The 15,471-nt window shown below is 40.4% G+C and overlaps 1 protein-coding gene across 3 annotated transcripts in view; it reads right to left on the reverse strand.

The window, feature by feature from the left end:
• Positions 1-3,642: 3,642 nt before the first annotated feature.
• Positions 3,643-15,471, reverse strand: part of Amn1 (antagonist of mitotic exit network 1 homolog) — a 29,878-nt gene continuing 18,049 nt past the window's right edge. For 2 of the 3 annotated variants that reach the window (XM_052175359.1, XM_052175356.1), the window contains exons 4-7: positions 14,166-14,383; positions 13,119-13,175; positions 10,815-10,926; positions 3,643-4,090 (exon numbers count right to left, since the gene is read on the reverse strand). In XM_052175359.1, the coding sequence (XP_052031319.1) occupies positions 4,017-4,090; positions 10,815-10,926; positions 13,119-13,175; positions 14,166-14,383 (461 nt within the window). In that variant the 3' untranslated portion in view covers positions 3,643-4,016. The remainder of the gene's footprint in view (positions 4,091-10,814; positions 10,927-13,118; positions 13,176-14,165; positions 14,384-15,471) is intronic. The other variant, XM_052175357.1, reaches the window with a different exon arrangement.

Below are 15,471 nucleotides of genomic sequence, written 5' to 3' on the forward strand. Positions count from 1 at the left end.
CTTCCTCCTTCTGTACTTCCCTGTGCCCTCCACCCCTTGCCTTGTGATTTTTGTCCTCCACCCCTTGCCTTGTGATTTTTCCCCTTTAAATACCCCTGACTTCAGTTGCTCAGGGTCGAACTCCTCTGCCCCTGTGAGGGTTATGAGCTCAACCCCAGTGCACTGGTTCCCCGAATAAACCTCGTGTGCTTGCATCAAGAATGGTCTCTCGTGAATTTCTGGGGCATCGCCTTATCCAGAGACTGGAGTGAGGGTCTCCCCAATTCGGGGGTCTTTCAATCCCAGCCCCCAACTCAAGCAGGAACTCCCTGGAAACTTGCAGGCCACTCAGGTCAGGGATGCTGGTAGGCTAATGGCAGAATTCACAGCTCTCTCAGTGCTCTGACACGAATCCCTTAGTCTTCTATCCAGCTTGGTAACGGACCACTCGTAGCAGCCCCACCTCCTTCAACAGTAGATTACACAAGTCTCCTCCAAACTCTCATTCACTGCTGTATTCCAGCCCCAACACCAATGGACACTCCCCGGGAATAGCCCAGGTGTTTGGTTTTGGACAGGACAAGAAAGTGCTGTGCATACTTTACATACTAAAGCAGATCTTGCCTCCAGGTTCTCCCAGCATCCCTCAGTCCCTACCTGGCATACCCTGCCTCCAACCTTGAATTTTCCAGACCAGGGACTGAGCTGCCTTTCCCCCAGAAGCTTTTCTGGATATAATCCAGACATTTTGGTTTCGCTTCTTTCTCTCCATGTGTGCGTGCCTTTCTGCCATCCTTAGCCTCCTCCCCTATCTTTCCATGGCGACTTCCCTGACCTTGGTCCTTGGGGCTAGTGGACTCCCCTACCTGAGAGCAGCCTCCCAATAAACCTGCCTAAATCTAATCTGGCCTAAATTAGCTCATATCACTGATGGTGTTGAAATAACCTATATGAAGTCTGGGAATAGAAAGCTTCCAAAAAATGTAAGAGTCTAAGAAGGTCTAGGGATGAAGGGGCCTATTCATTCCATTTTGTCTCCAGTCAGAAACTAGGCCATAAGCCACCTGCTCCAGCAGCAGAGCCCCAAAGTCCAAGGAACAAGAGAATAAAATCTCCCACCCAAGAAATGGCCTGAAGATAGCCACATGAATGGGAGATATCTGATCTCAGGATAGGCCATCTGTGCTAGGCAGCCCATCCTGTGGTTAATCATTCATGAACCAGGAATGCAGTCCTGGCACCTACCAATGAGGTTTTAGATTACCTAATCCTAATAATATAATAATGAATTGTTTACCTATATTAAGTCTCTTTGCTTCTATAGCTGACCTGCCTGTCTAAGTTACTGTGAGGCAAGAAGCTTGCAGTCTCAGGCTTTAGCACCTCATAGTAAAACAGGGGGTATTAAGTAGCCTTGATCTATCTCAGTAGGAACTGCTTGGTTCTAATTCCCAGCCTGCCTAGTTGAAGTCACAGGGAGAAGGGTGGGAAAGGAGTACTGTTCAGAATGAACTTGATGTGTACTCCACAATGTGAAATCAATAGAACTTCAGTAAACAATCTCTATAATGGTCTCACTAAGCTTTGGCTGGCCTAGATCATGCTATGTAGACCAGGCAGTTCTCCGACTCAGAGATCTTCCTGTGTCTGCCTCCTGAGTGCTGAAATTAAAGATGTGCTATCACCACACCCAGGTCTATAATGATATTTCATATTTAATTTTTAAACATTCTGGGCCTGGAGATAGTCTAATGGTACAGCACCTACCTAGCATGCATAGAACCCTAGGTTCAATATTCAGTAAACACACACACACACACACACACACAGAGAGAGAGAGAGAGAGAGAGAGAGAGAGAGAGAGAGAGAGAACACAAGTGTGAGTACGAGGAAAGAACCCATTTTGCCAAGGAAGAAGCACATCTTTGGGAAGAGTAGCCAAAGAACCCAGTGAAATTGCATTGGGATGTGGGAAGCCATCCTGAGCTATTCAGGTTTAATGCTTACTCATGGCCCTAAGGTGGTGGCTGCTAAAATTTGAGAACAATTAACTAGAGCCTTCCCCATGAGCTATCGGTGCGAGAAGATTCCTGAGAATACCACAAGATGTTCCTGCCCTAACCACAGAATGTTCCTGCCAGCGTTAACTCCGGGTGTCCCCACCTGGATGACCTCGCTTCCTGCTTCCATCGCTAGGGGTGTCTCTACTCTTTCCTCCTTTGTCTGGTGTGAAAGTTAATTCCTTCTCTGTAAGCCTTAAAACCCGTTCGTCTCCCCGACATTTAATGAAGCCTTGACATAACCCAGCCTGACTTATCTTTCTTAGGGTGCTTGGCCTCCTTCCTTCTCCCCCCCCCCCCCCCCCTTTTTGACCCTCAGGTAGTGCCTCTTCGGGACCCTGGAATAACTGGACCTGCTGGACAGGTCACTGGGATACAGCTTGGTGGTAGCATGTCTGCCTAGTATGTATGAGTTTGAGTTCAAGTCATGAGAGTAAGAGTCAATGAAGTGAGTGCCTTAGCAGAAGCCTTCGTGATGTTAACACATTGAATGGCCACACCTCCTCCCCTCTCCCCTCCCTGTGAAAATCCAACCCTAGCCACCTTATCCTCATGCAAGCTAGCCAAGTGCTCTGTGATTAAGCCACTTTTGCAGTTGAAGGTCTCATTTTAACTGATGAATTATTACCACTGACTTCAGTGAAACAAGTATATCAGTTACTGTAAAGAGATAACAGGCCTTATGTTCCACTTTGTTTCTGGCTGAATGCTTTCTAAACACATCTTTATTTTGAATTCTGCCCATATCTCCTAGAATAGCTCAAATACCTACAGCTGAAATAGGAATATAAAGGTAAAATAAATTGAAGTGGAAATTTCTGGTTTCTTTGGAAACTAAGTTATGTCATATGATGTTTTGCTGAAGCAGACATATGATGTTCAGAAAGAATATAAATATATCCCCATAGTCAGGGGGAGGAGGCTTTGGCATTGCAACTTGCTCTGCCTTACAAGTCTTTGCTGACAAGGCTCTGGGCTTGGTTAGCCTTGCTTGGGTTCGATAATCTTTGAGATGATGGTTCTCCTTGCTTTGCTAATTTGTTAGTGGTTACTGCCCAGTAGACTGGATTGCAGCTGCTGATGCCTATTGGTGTTTTACCAGAGGACTGGACTGATGACAACAAAGACTGGGTGGGCTAGAAGGGAGAACCCTTATTAAAGTAGGTTTTGAAAAATCTAAGCCTACAATAAGTCATTTGAAACTTTTGTTATTAAAGAAACAAACCCAGTTCTGTCTCCATCAAGTAGAATTTACATCAGAATTACCATTAAAAAATGGCTCAACCGGGCAGCAGTGGCGCACGCCTTTAATCCCAGCACTTGGGAGGCAGAGGCAGGTGGATTTCTGAGTTTGAGGCCAGCCTGGTCTACAGAGTGAGTTCCAGGACAGCCAGGGCTACACAGAGAAACCCTGTCTTGGAGGGGGGAAGGCTCAAATAAGTATGGGATAACAGAAGTGTTAAAATGTTGAATCTTGTTAACTTTAAAGCACAAACATCTATGTAGGTGCCAGTGACTGCAGAGGACAGAGTACACCTGGAAGGAGAGCTGGGGCTGAAAGGAGAATGGACAGGCAAGAGGAATAATGAAGCCAAGACAAAGGTTCTGATCAAAGCCCGATGTTTAATGAATAATTCTGAATTTAAAGGGGAGAAGCCCGTTCCCCAAAATGCTAGTATCTGGGCAGGAAAACAGGTTCAGCTGGTCAGTGAGTAGCCAGGAAGCTGCAAATCTGGAAGAACAGACTTTACCTAGGTCCAAAGGCTCCACCCTAGGTGGGTGACTGTGGCAAAACAAGGTCTGCACCAGTCTGCTCAAGGCTGGGGGGAGGGCACACATTTACATTAAGATTGAACAGATTCTCTGAGAGTCACAGCTTAACTTAAGTCAATAAAATAATAAATTAGTGTTAAGTAAAAAAACAAGTATTTATAGCGCAAATCCTGGGCAAGGTCCTGAGATCAGCCTTGGTAAAGATCAATAAACAGACCAAGTCACTTGCTTTAGTTTTCTTGATCCTATTAATTGCTCCAAGATTTCTCGTGAATGATCTATAAAAGAGAACAATGACACTATATTAATTTACAATAATCAAATATATTTAATGTTTTTTCATATATAAATTAGATGTAAGCTGAGAGTATGCCTGTAATACTACTACTTTGGAGGTACAGATATAAGAGTCAGGAATTTAAGACAGACCCAACTCATAGTAAGTAGGAGGCTAGCCTGGGTCTATGAAAAAGTTTTCAGGATTTTGATGTACCAGCCTTTCTGGTGTATCCACCAATGCATTTTAAAATTGCCTTGATTTATGATTTTCTTTGTTCTGTAAAACTATAAAAACACCATGAAACTACTTCCATGTTGAAACACAGAATTTAGGATAACCTAAATCTGTGTTCAGTAGCCAGAGTCACTTAAAATAGCTCCAGAATAAAATATTATTTATTCTCTTTAAGATGAGATCTGTAGCCGGGCAATGGTGGTGCATGCCTGTAATCCCAGCACTTGGGAGGCAGAGGCAGGTGGATTTCTGAGTTCAAGGCCAGCCTGGTCTACACAGTAAGTTCCAGGACAGCCAGGGCTACACAGAGAAACCCTGTCTCGAACCACCACCACCCCCCCCCAAAAAAAAGAGAGAGAGAGCTATGGTTTTTATACTGCATACTCCAATATGCTTCCAGTTTTGAAAATAAGCCATGTGCATATTAGTCTACACATACTTAACCATTTTAATGTTGGTTTTGCTGAACCTTTTTCTTTTTTTTTTTTGGCATCTACATGCACCCTGCCTCCACCTCTTGGGTAGTGCTTTAAAAACTTTCATTGTACTTGTATACATGTATGGAAGCTATCCTTAAACAGAATATCATAGTAAGAAAGTTATTTCAATTAAAGTTCCAGGACAAGAAGAAACTTCTGGTCCACAAACTGCTTCACTTCAAAATTTGATGCCAGCCTACCTGTTCATGTTAGAATCCACAGCACCTCATCTATTTTAAAATATGAAAGTATTAATATAGGGATCTGGAGAGATAGCTCAATGGATATGAGTATTTTCTGCTCTCTGTAGAACTTGAATTTACCTGCTGGGTAGTTTACTACTACTGCCTGTAATTGCAGTTCCAGGGGATCCTATACCCTTCTCCTGATTCTGAGGGCACTGGCATACACATGGCATGCATATATTCATACACACACACACACACACACACACATTTTTAAAAAGTATTAAAGTGGGAAAGAGAAAATTAGATATCAAAGAAAGGGTTTCTTTTGAGACTGCTATGATTGGAGACTTAGTAAGAATGTCAAAACTGCTCTTTATTTCACCTCAAGTCCATTAAGAATGACTCTAGCCCAACATGGTGGCCCACACCTTTAATCCCGGCATTTGAGAGGCACAGATAGGTAGAGACAGGTGTATCTCTGTGAATTCAAGGCTGGCACGATCTGGTCTACAAAGTGAGTCCAGGGCAGCCAGGGCTATGACAAAAAAAAAAAAAAAAAAAAAAAAAAAAGACTCTAAGCTCCCTTGGAAAATGTGTGTGTCCTTGAAGCTTGAGAAATATATTATGCTGTTCAGGAAGCTCAGGAGAAAACTATGTTGAGAAATATATTGAGACACTTATTGTCTAAGCAGAGATTTCTCACAGACAGAAGGGAACTTCTGTAGAGTTGTCACATCACATAGAAAGCCTATGTCTTTCATAGGAAGCAGGATGTCTAAGGAGCAGACACTTAAACTGCGAGGATTACAGGAATACACATTTACTCCAGGCCTAGAGTTGTAGACTAGCCTAGACTCAATGATAATCCTAATAATGATTGTACTGTACAAAGGAAGTAAGAATTATTTTATAAGCACCTTTGCTTATTCAGTATATAGGTTAAGTGCAAAGATAACTCAATGGCTAGACTGATTTTTTTTGCTGTTGTGTGTGTGTGTTTGTGTGTGTGTGTGTGTGTGTGTGTGTGCAGGCAGATGTGTTTGGAAGCTTAAGGGTGACATGGGTATCTTTCTGATTGCTCTCCACCTTATGTATCTGATCCTAAAGCTTGTTATTTTAGCTCATTTGGCTAACCAATTTGCTCCAGGTATTTCTTGTCTCTTCCTCTTGTGGATGCATAAGCTAGGATCTGTAAAGGGCCCTGTTTAACATTACAAACCCCATTTTACTTTTAGATTTTATTTCGTGTTTAACTTGCCCTTAGATTGAACTCAGTTACTGGAAAAACCCCAAGTTGTTCCAGGAACAAAGTAGGTACTGAGAAAGCAAACCTTTCCCTGTCTTTCTCATGTGGGGTATTGAAACAAAAAAATCAATCTTTCAAGTCAATTATTTCAGGCCATGATTTTGGTAACAAACATGGTAAAGGAAGTTCAGGCTGTAAAGGACCCATTGGTTGAATTACTTTATTAATTGCTCTTAAATCCATTATCATTCTCTGTTGGGGATTTGATTTGTGCTTACATGGGAATCCCCATGTCTGCTGTGGGTCCCTGCCAACAGTTTTTTGACTAGTGAATAGAAAGGCCAATGGCTGGGCAGGAGGACAGAGACAGGTCTTTGAGCATTCCGGGGTGTGTGTGGGGGTGTGGGAGGGAAATGCAGGACAGGAAGAAGAATCTCGATAACAGGGAAGCAGAGATCAGACTTGAGGGAACAGGAGAAAAAGCATCCAGCCATGTAAGAGCCAGTGAAGCAACCCCAGGGTCCACTTCCCCGATTGGGTCTGGGGTACCAAGAATGGCCTAGCCACTGACCTAGCTAAGGCATATAAAAATATAGTCAGTGGTGTGTGTGTGTGTGTGTGTGTGTGTGTGTGTGTGTGTTTCCATCCAAGTTCCAGAGCATCCAGGAGCTTGAGAGATGGCTCAGTGGTTAAGAGGACCGGTTACTCTGAACTCCTGAGTTCAATTCCCAGCACCCACATGGTGGCTCACAACCATCTATAATGGGATACGGTGCCCTCTTTTGGTATGTCTGAAGACAGCATCAGTGTACTCATATTAAAAATAAAAATAAATTACCACTATAGATGGCACGTAATGGCCACGTGTCATCTCCCAGGTTTGGAACTAGTACAAAGAGTTTGGGCTTGGAGGTACTCGGAGCCCTTGCTGTGCAGAGAGACAGGTTACTCAAAAGGCAGAGGCAAACAATAGAAGCTGCATGCTTCTCACAACCAGATAAAAGAATAGAGATTAATGAAATTTGATTTAACTATTTTTAAGGTTAGATAGGAGTATAATGATAATTGTTGAAGTGCTTTCAAGTATACATGGAATAAAGAAATCCTGGGCTCTGATATCAAATGTAGGAATCAAAGGCATGGAGATAGAGAAAAATAAATAAATAAATAAATAAATAAGTAAGTAAGTAAATAAATTAAAAAAACACATTAAAAGAAAGTTGAGCCAGGCAGTGGTGGTGCACACCTTTAATCCCAGCACTTGGGAGGCAGAGGCAGGCGGATTTCTGAGTTTGAGGCCAGCCTGGTCTACAGAGTGAGTTCCAGGACAGCCACGGCTATAGAGAGAAACTCTGTCTCGAAACACCAAAAACAACAACAACAACAAAAAAAAAAAAAAAAAAAAAACCAAACAAAAACAAATAAAAAGGAAAGTTGAAAAAGTCTTGAGACCCTTGAACATGGTGTAGAAGGGATTCCCAGGATTGCTTAGCCTGGTATGACAAATTTAGAGCCTAGAAATAGGTTTATACAGTAAGTAGAAGGGAATTTAATTGAAGTTAAATACATAGATGAATAGAGGCTTTTGATCAAATTGTAGGTCAGGAGCGGGAGATAAGACGAACCCTTATCTCAGACAGATCGTAGAAACTTAGGCCTTGAGATCATATAAAGGTGGGGCAGGAGATATCAAAGAAACACTGTCTCAAAGGATAATAATTGTTTAGATTGCTTCAAATTGTTTTAATTATCAAAATGAAGATGATTCTAAGTTTTGTGGTATTTATGATATTAAAAATCCTTTGGGAGAGAGGTAAAGCTACTAAATTAAAATAATCTATTTACTTTCCGTTACTGTACCAAGGGCATGCTATTTTGGGAGAAAGGCTCTGTATTTATGTTTACAGGAAAGGAGTGATATGGATCAGATATAACAGGGGAAGACCTGCTGAAGATCTTGGCTACAGAAAAGAAAAGTTGGAGAAGATCAATCAGGATAGGTAACTTGATATGCTGATGCCTTGACATAGGAGCAGCCCAATAACTGGCTTAGACATAAAGATGTCTCTAGGCAAAACCTCAGCTAAAATTAGAAAATAAATATCATTGGTTGTTGGAATCATTAAGATTCATCGTGCCATCCTTCACATGGCATGAATAAAGACTTATTACAATTGATTATTGGTCAAATTAACTCATAAAAGGATAGTTGTCTTTTACCTGCTCAAATAAGGAGCAAAAATTCATCCTTAACTAATCTGTGCACCTTGCACAATCCATACAACACATATCTTCATAGTGCTAAAATTTTGATTGTAAGATTCATAGATTGCAGATGTACCTCTGGCAAGATTCATCCTCGGGGATGCTGATATGACTTGTGGTTCTAGCCCCCACCTCCTGAAGCTGCTTCTACAGAACAGTTTTCAAAACAGCTTCAGGAATAGCTCAGCATATGTTTTGCCTCAGCATGTGTCTTGCTTAGGCATGTGCATCCAATCAGCTCAAGTCCATGGAGTCCTGACAAGTGGAACTCATCTAAGCAATGTGAAGTGGATCAATACATGTGTGTCATTAGCAGAGAATCCCTCATCACATGCTTTTTTACATGCTTGCTTTAGCAGAACATCCTTTCTCTGAAAGAATAGAAAATACAGCCTAACTCCAGCCTTCTAAGGAGCCCCAAACACTTCATATTCCAGAGCCCACCCTTTGTTTAGAGCTAGCAAAAAGGCCTTGAATAGGTGATCCTGGCCCCACAAGGTAACTGGAAATGAGCTAAGCTTATCTTGCTTCTGTAAACTGCTTACGCCATTACTCCTATCTAGGAGTTCATGCAGCTATAGAGTCCAAGAAAATAGGAAACTAATTGGTCCACTGAGCTTGGACTCCGATAATTTAAACTGATTGGCCTAAAAACTATGGAGTGGTACAAATCGATTGGCTCACATTTCGAGGGCTCTCCATGCTAAGAAATGATTGGTTTGTGATTCGCAGGCTTTGTTGTAAACTTATAAAAGCTGTCGCAATTCGGCACTCGTGGTCCACAGTCCTCTACCCCTGCGCCGTGTACGGCTGTGGAACCCAGAATTCTGGAATAAAGAAATCCTCATGCTATTGCATCTAGACCGTTTCTCGCGAGTGATTTGGGTGTTGCCTTCCGAGGCGTGGGGCACTGGGGCGCCCTCGTTTTTGGGGGGCTTACATCTCCTATGTCTGCTTCAGCTAAACGTCCCTTCATGAGTCTGCCTTAGTCTTTCACCAGTGTCCACTTCAGGAAAACACTCATGTGTTTGCGCCAGCAAAACACTATCCAATAGAGCTGATTCTCCAAAGAACCCTTAAGTTTCCACTTTAGCCAGCCAATCATGTAACTGCAAAGTTGGGAGGTCCCTTATCCCTTCTGTAATTATGATAAAAAGGTAAGGCTTTCCCAGCTCTGGGCCTTCCACACCCATCCACTGCATTGGAGAGGATGGAGGGTCTGAGCTCAAACTTAAATAAAGACTCTTTGGTTTTGCATAAGAGTTAGATTCCTGGGCTGGAGAGATGGCTCAGCAGTTAAGAGCACTGCCTGCTCTTCTGAAGGTCCTGAGTTCAAATCCCAGCAACCACATGGTGGCTCACAACCACCCGTAATGAGATCTGACGCACCTCTTCTGGAGTATCTGAAGACAACTACAGTGTACTTACATATAATAAATAAATCTTTAAAAAAAAAAAAAAGAGTTATATTCCTGGTGTTCACTAGTGATCTGTGGGGACCTCACAGCCTGGGCAAACAATCTGGGCATCCAAACTCTGTGCCTAATTCTTATTCAGCAGGAGCTTTACATGCTGAGCTTTGTCCTCAGCTCTCAGTGGATACAGTTTTTGTTGTGGTTTTTGAAATGATGTTTATGGCACAGGTCACCTTAGAATTTACTATGTAGCTGCAGCTAACCTTGAACAAGAAGCCATCCACTCTACCTTAGCCTTATGAGTGTTGGGATTACATAGATGAGCCATGATGTAAAGGTTAAATCATTCTTAAACTCATGTTCTACATTTTGAGTAAATGGCTGGCCTCTGTTCATTTAGCATATTTAATAGATATAATAAAAGTGACATTTTTTTGGTTGCTGTTTTGTTTGTTTTCAAAGACAGGGTTTCTCTGTAGAGTCCTAAATGTCCTGGAACTCACTTTGTAGACCAGGCTAGCCTTGAAGTCATAGATCTGCCTGTCTCTGCCTCCTGAGAGCTGAGATTAAGGTATGTCAAACTTGATACTTTTTACTGTCTGTATAAAGCATCATGTTAACACTGTCATCATTGTTGGCATCATCCTTATATAGGTTACACTGAGCCTTACCACCATCATTACTACCATCATTACCATGACTACATTCTGCTTTGAGATCCAAAATAGGTCAGATAATCCCCATGAGTGAGCCTATATGAAGGAGGTGTAGCACTGACATTTTATTGACAAATACAATGAATAATAGAACTGAAGGAGTAATGAATTTTCTTAAGGTTCTACAGTTGGCAAAAGATGAAGTCAAGATTTAAATACAAGCAACCTGTTAGACTGACCTGTTATCAGGGGGCAGCCATGGAAAAGAAGTATACATATCTGAGGACAGGCAGTGAGAGCAGCTTCTACAGCCTTATCAGTTAGATTTATACAGTATCCCATGTTAATCTCCTATGTAGAAAACAAAATGAAAAAAAAAATTAAAAACTAGATTTATATCAACAGCACAAAAAAGTTTGGGAAGTAATTTCATACAAAACAAAACAAAACAAAACAAAAAACCCCTCAAAAACAAAAAAAACAAAACCCTAATGTGACTAAGGTGCCATCTTATCCTGATTCCACTTTGTGTCTGCTTAGACATTTCTCAGCCTCCTGCCCTACCACAGCTATGTCTGCCTTGGTTACATTTGGGATTTTCCAAGACTCTGACCATGGTTCAAATGTATTAGTCAAAATAACTGATGTTTATATAAATTAAAGTAACTGATAATGATATAAATAAAATTAAATTGTTATGTTTTGACTGAAATAAATGTCATGTTTTGCCAAAGCAAATGTAGGGTCATCCGACATTGATATCACTGTGGTTTTTGTCTTTAAAAATTCTGTATCCCCGAGTCTCTATGAGGCACTAGCCTAATCTTGGTTGTCAGCCAATACAAGACTTTTTACAGCACTTAGTTGGCCTAATAAGCATGTTTGTAACTTTCTTGTGTGGATTACTTCAGAATCAAATATTTATTTTTCTACTTATTTTTAAAAATCCTACAACTATGTGTAAAGAATCAATGAATGTCCTTATCCTTACATTTCCAGTATTTGGGATGTGGAGGCAAAGGGATCAGTTCAATGCCAACCTCCATTACAAAGCAAGTTCAAGGCCAGCTTGGGTACCATGAGACCTTATCTCAAAACCAAAAAATGTTGCCTCACTGAGCACTTTCTCTCTTACTCTTGCCCCCTTTCCCCACCCCCGCCTTCTGCCATGAAATGGTATAGCAGGTACTAATGCATAGATGTTGGATTTTTCAACCTATAGAATTGAGAAATAAATATCTTTTATAAAAAGAAAACCAGAAAACCAAACAACCAACAAAATAAAACCATGAAAACCAAGACTGGTAAAAGCAGAGGTTGGGAAAATAGATCTGTAGTAAAAGTTCTTGCCATGCAAACCTATGGACCTGAGGTCAATTCCCATGTAAAGGTGGAAAGACAGAACTAACTCTGTAAAGTTTTGCTCACCATACATGTTCTGTGATATGCATGTGTACAAATAATACATAAATTTTAAAGAAAGAAAAGGATTGGAGAGACAGCTCAGTGACATCTGGCTGCTCTTCCAGAGGACTTGGGTGTATTGTAGCAACCATATATTGGCTTGCAACTGTCTTTAACTCCAGTTCTAGGGGATCTGACACCCTCTTCTGGACTCCTCAAGCATCAGTCATGCATGTGGTGCACAGGGACAAATGCAGGCAAAACACCCATTCAAATCACTGAATAAAAAGTTTTCTGGTTTGTTTTTAGACAGGGTTTCACCATATCACTCTGGCTGGCTTGGAACTTACTGTATAAACCAGGCTAGCCTTGGACTCACAGAGATCTGCCTGTGCTGGGGTTAAAACACATGCGCCACCACACCTGGAACAAATGCACATTTTTTTTTTAAAAAAGGAAAAAGAAAAGAAAAAAAGAAAGAAAAGGAAAGAAAAGAAAAGAAAAGAAAAGAAGAGAAAAGAAAAGAAAAGAAAAGAAAAGAAAAGAAAAGAAAGCAGGATGAAAATCTGAGTATGGCGGGGTGGTGGTGGCGCATGCCTTTTATCCCAGCATTTGGGAGGCAGAAGCAAGTATATTTCTGAGTTCGAGGCCAGCCTGGTCTACAGAGTGAGTTACAAGTCAGTCAGGGCTACACAGAGAAACCCTGTCTCAAACAAAACAAAACAAAACAAAACACCCCAACTCCCCTAAAAAAAAAAAAAAAAGAAAAAGAAAAAGAAAATCTGAGTATGGCGGTAACTCACTGTAATTCTAACCATAAGGACATTGAGGCAGGAAGACTGCTGCAAATTCAAGGCCATTTTAGGCTCAAAATATAAAGCAAAACCAAAATTAAACAAACAAACAAACAAACAAACAAACAAACACCTCCAAAAGATAAAAAGGCCAAAGGAAAAGGTGTCTCAGCAGGTATAGAGGCCCGCCATGCAAACCTGAAGGCCTGAATTCTTCAAAGCTCGTGTAAAGGTGGAGTGAGAGAAGCAAGTGTACACAGTTGTTTTCTTGCTCCTTGTACACCAATAATAATACTTTTTTCCTCAGGATAAAATTTAGTATATTCATAAATATTTCAAAATTACCTCTAATTGTTTGGCACATTGTCCACTAACAAGTGCAACCACACCATTGTCAGATACCTAAACAAAAGGGATAAGAAATATATCCTGTGATGGAGATGAATTTTCTAAAGTACATTAATCATAAAGAATAACTTTCTCCCATTCAACAAACATATATTTTAGTCATTTATTCTTCCCATTAACAAAGAGTGAGCTCAATGCCCCTAACAAAGGACCACACTTTCTGTTTATTGAAAAGCACATCCAGAAAGATATAGGAGAGGAATGAATGTTGTATTAATCTTTTACACAAGTTTTATAAGGCAAGAAATACTTTATATAACTCATTGACCCAGAACAGCAAGCAAAATCACAAATCACATTATACCTTATACACAAATACATTGTTCTAAGTTAGGTGCATGGAAAGGTTACAAGGGCGACATATAAATTGTTCTGAGTCAGGGTCATGGACTGATTGGATATGAATGAAAAAATAATAGAGTTTGAGATCAAAGCTATATGTTCAAATTAGCTTTTACAAGTTGATTACATGGAGAGTTCAAAGTATAGTAAGATTGATTTTGTTGTTTTTCTTAAAGTTATATTTAAATAAGCTGAATACACAGTATTTTAAAAAAAAGCTTTAAATTGAGCTAGACAGATGGCTTAGCAGTTAAGAGCACTGACTAGTAGTCTTCTGAAGGTCCTGAGTTCAAATCCCAGCAACCACATAGTGGCTCACAACCATCTGTAATGAGATCTGATGCCCTCTTCTGGGGTGTCTGAAGGTAGCTATAGTATACTTACATACAATAAATAAATAAATCCTTAAAAAAAAGTTTTAAATTATCTCAAAGCATATAATTAACTTGGTAACACTTGGGCAAATGTTCTATTTGTAAAGGCAAGTTTTAAGATTCATTCTTAAAAAAAAAATCATTCTCATACCATCAAGATCATGAAATGATCAACAATTTCAATAGCAATAGACCTAATGATATTCTGATTAGTCATGGATAAAAATTGAGACAGCACATAAGTTGTGCCAAGTTATATCTTATTTACCTGAGTAGTTGAAAAGTCAACACACTGCAGAAATGGGCAGTTTTTTCCTAATGCATGTAAGGAGACATCAGTAATACTTAAGCAGCCACCCAAATCAATGATCTTTAGCAGCTGACAGTTGAGTGCAAGAGCAAGGACTCCTTCATCAGTGACATTGCAACATCCTTTCAAAGAAATTTCATGAAGGTCTGAACAGGATGAAGCCACAACTTTTATTCCTGGGAGAAAACACAATTACTATCAGTGAACTACATGGTTATAAATGTATATTACAAAGTTTAATATAATTTTTCCTGATAATACCCAAAGAATTATCAGGAAAGAATTTCTTCACACATAGTATATTTCATTATATTATGAAATATAATGATAGGGAGGCTTAATGGAAGCCTGTAGAACAGATACCAGAGGCTGCTTTTATAAAGGCTATTTCAGTCCTTTAGAAAGCAACCCCTTTTGTTCTTGACAAGATATTCTGTTAGATAACCTCTATGGATATATGTTAGACATACCTACCTTGAAAGACTAGACCCGGGCTGGGCGGTGGTGGCACATGCGTGTAATCCCAGCACTCTGGGAGGCAGAGGCAGGCGGATTTCTGAGTTCGCTGCCAGCCTGGTTTACAGAGTGAGTTCCAGGACAGCCAGGGCTAAACAGAGAAACCCTGTCTTGAAAAAAACCAAAATCCAAAAAAAAGAAAAACCAAAAAGAATAGATCCAGACTTGACTATACTAATTACTGCATTAAAAATGCAGCAAGATAGTAAATCTAACTGTCAAGAGTTTCCTTGCTTTACCTTAAACTAGCTATGATTTGCTCCCAGCAATGTTGTCACAGGATGCAATGCTTTGCAGTTACTTTTGTCTTATATTTTAAAAAGTTGTTACAGTTCCTTTTTGTTGTTTTTGGTTTTTTTGTTTTTTGGATTTGTTTGTTTGTTTTGTTTTGTTTTGTTTTGTTTTGAGACAGGGTTTCTTTGTATGGCCCTGGCTGTCCTGGAGCTCACTCTGTAGACGAGGCTGGCCTCGAACTCAGAAATCCGCCTGCCTCTGCCTCCCAGAGTGCTGGGATTACAGGCGTGCGCCACCACTGCCCAGCTCCTTTTTGTTGGGAATACTTTTTTTTTTCTGGGAAATTTGAATCTATGTCCTAGGCTATCCATATTTGATTCAGAGTAAACTATTTTCTTTTCTCTTTCAAGTGAGGTCAGTATTTTGCATCATATAAAACAGGCAAATGCTCTACCAATGAGCTATAGACTGTTTTTCATTCTAGCAATCACCAATCATTATATGTTAGCCAGTT

The sequence above is a fragment of the Apodemus sylvaticus genome, chromosome 2, assembly GCF_947179515.1.
Source record: "Apodemus sylvaticus chromosome 2, mApoSyl1.1, whole genome shotgun sequence".
Taxonomy (NCBI): Eukaryota; Metazoa; Chordata; class Mammalia; order Rodentia; family Muridae; genus Apodemus; species Apodemus sylvaticus.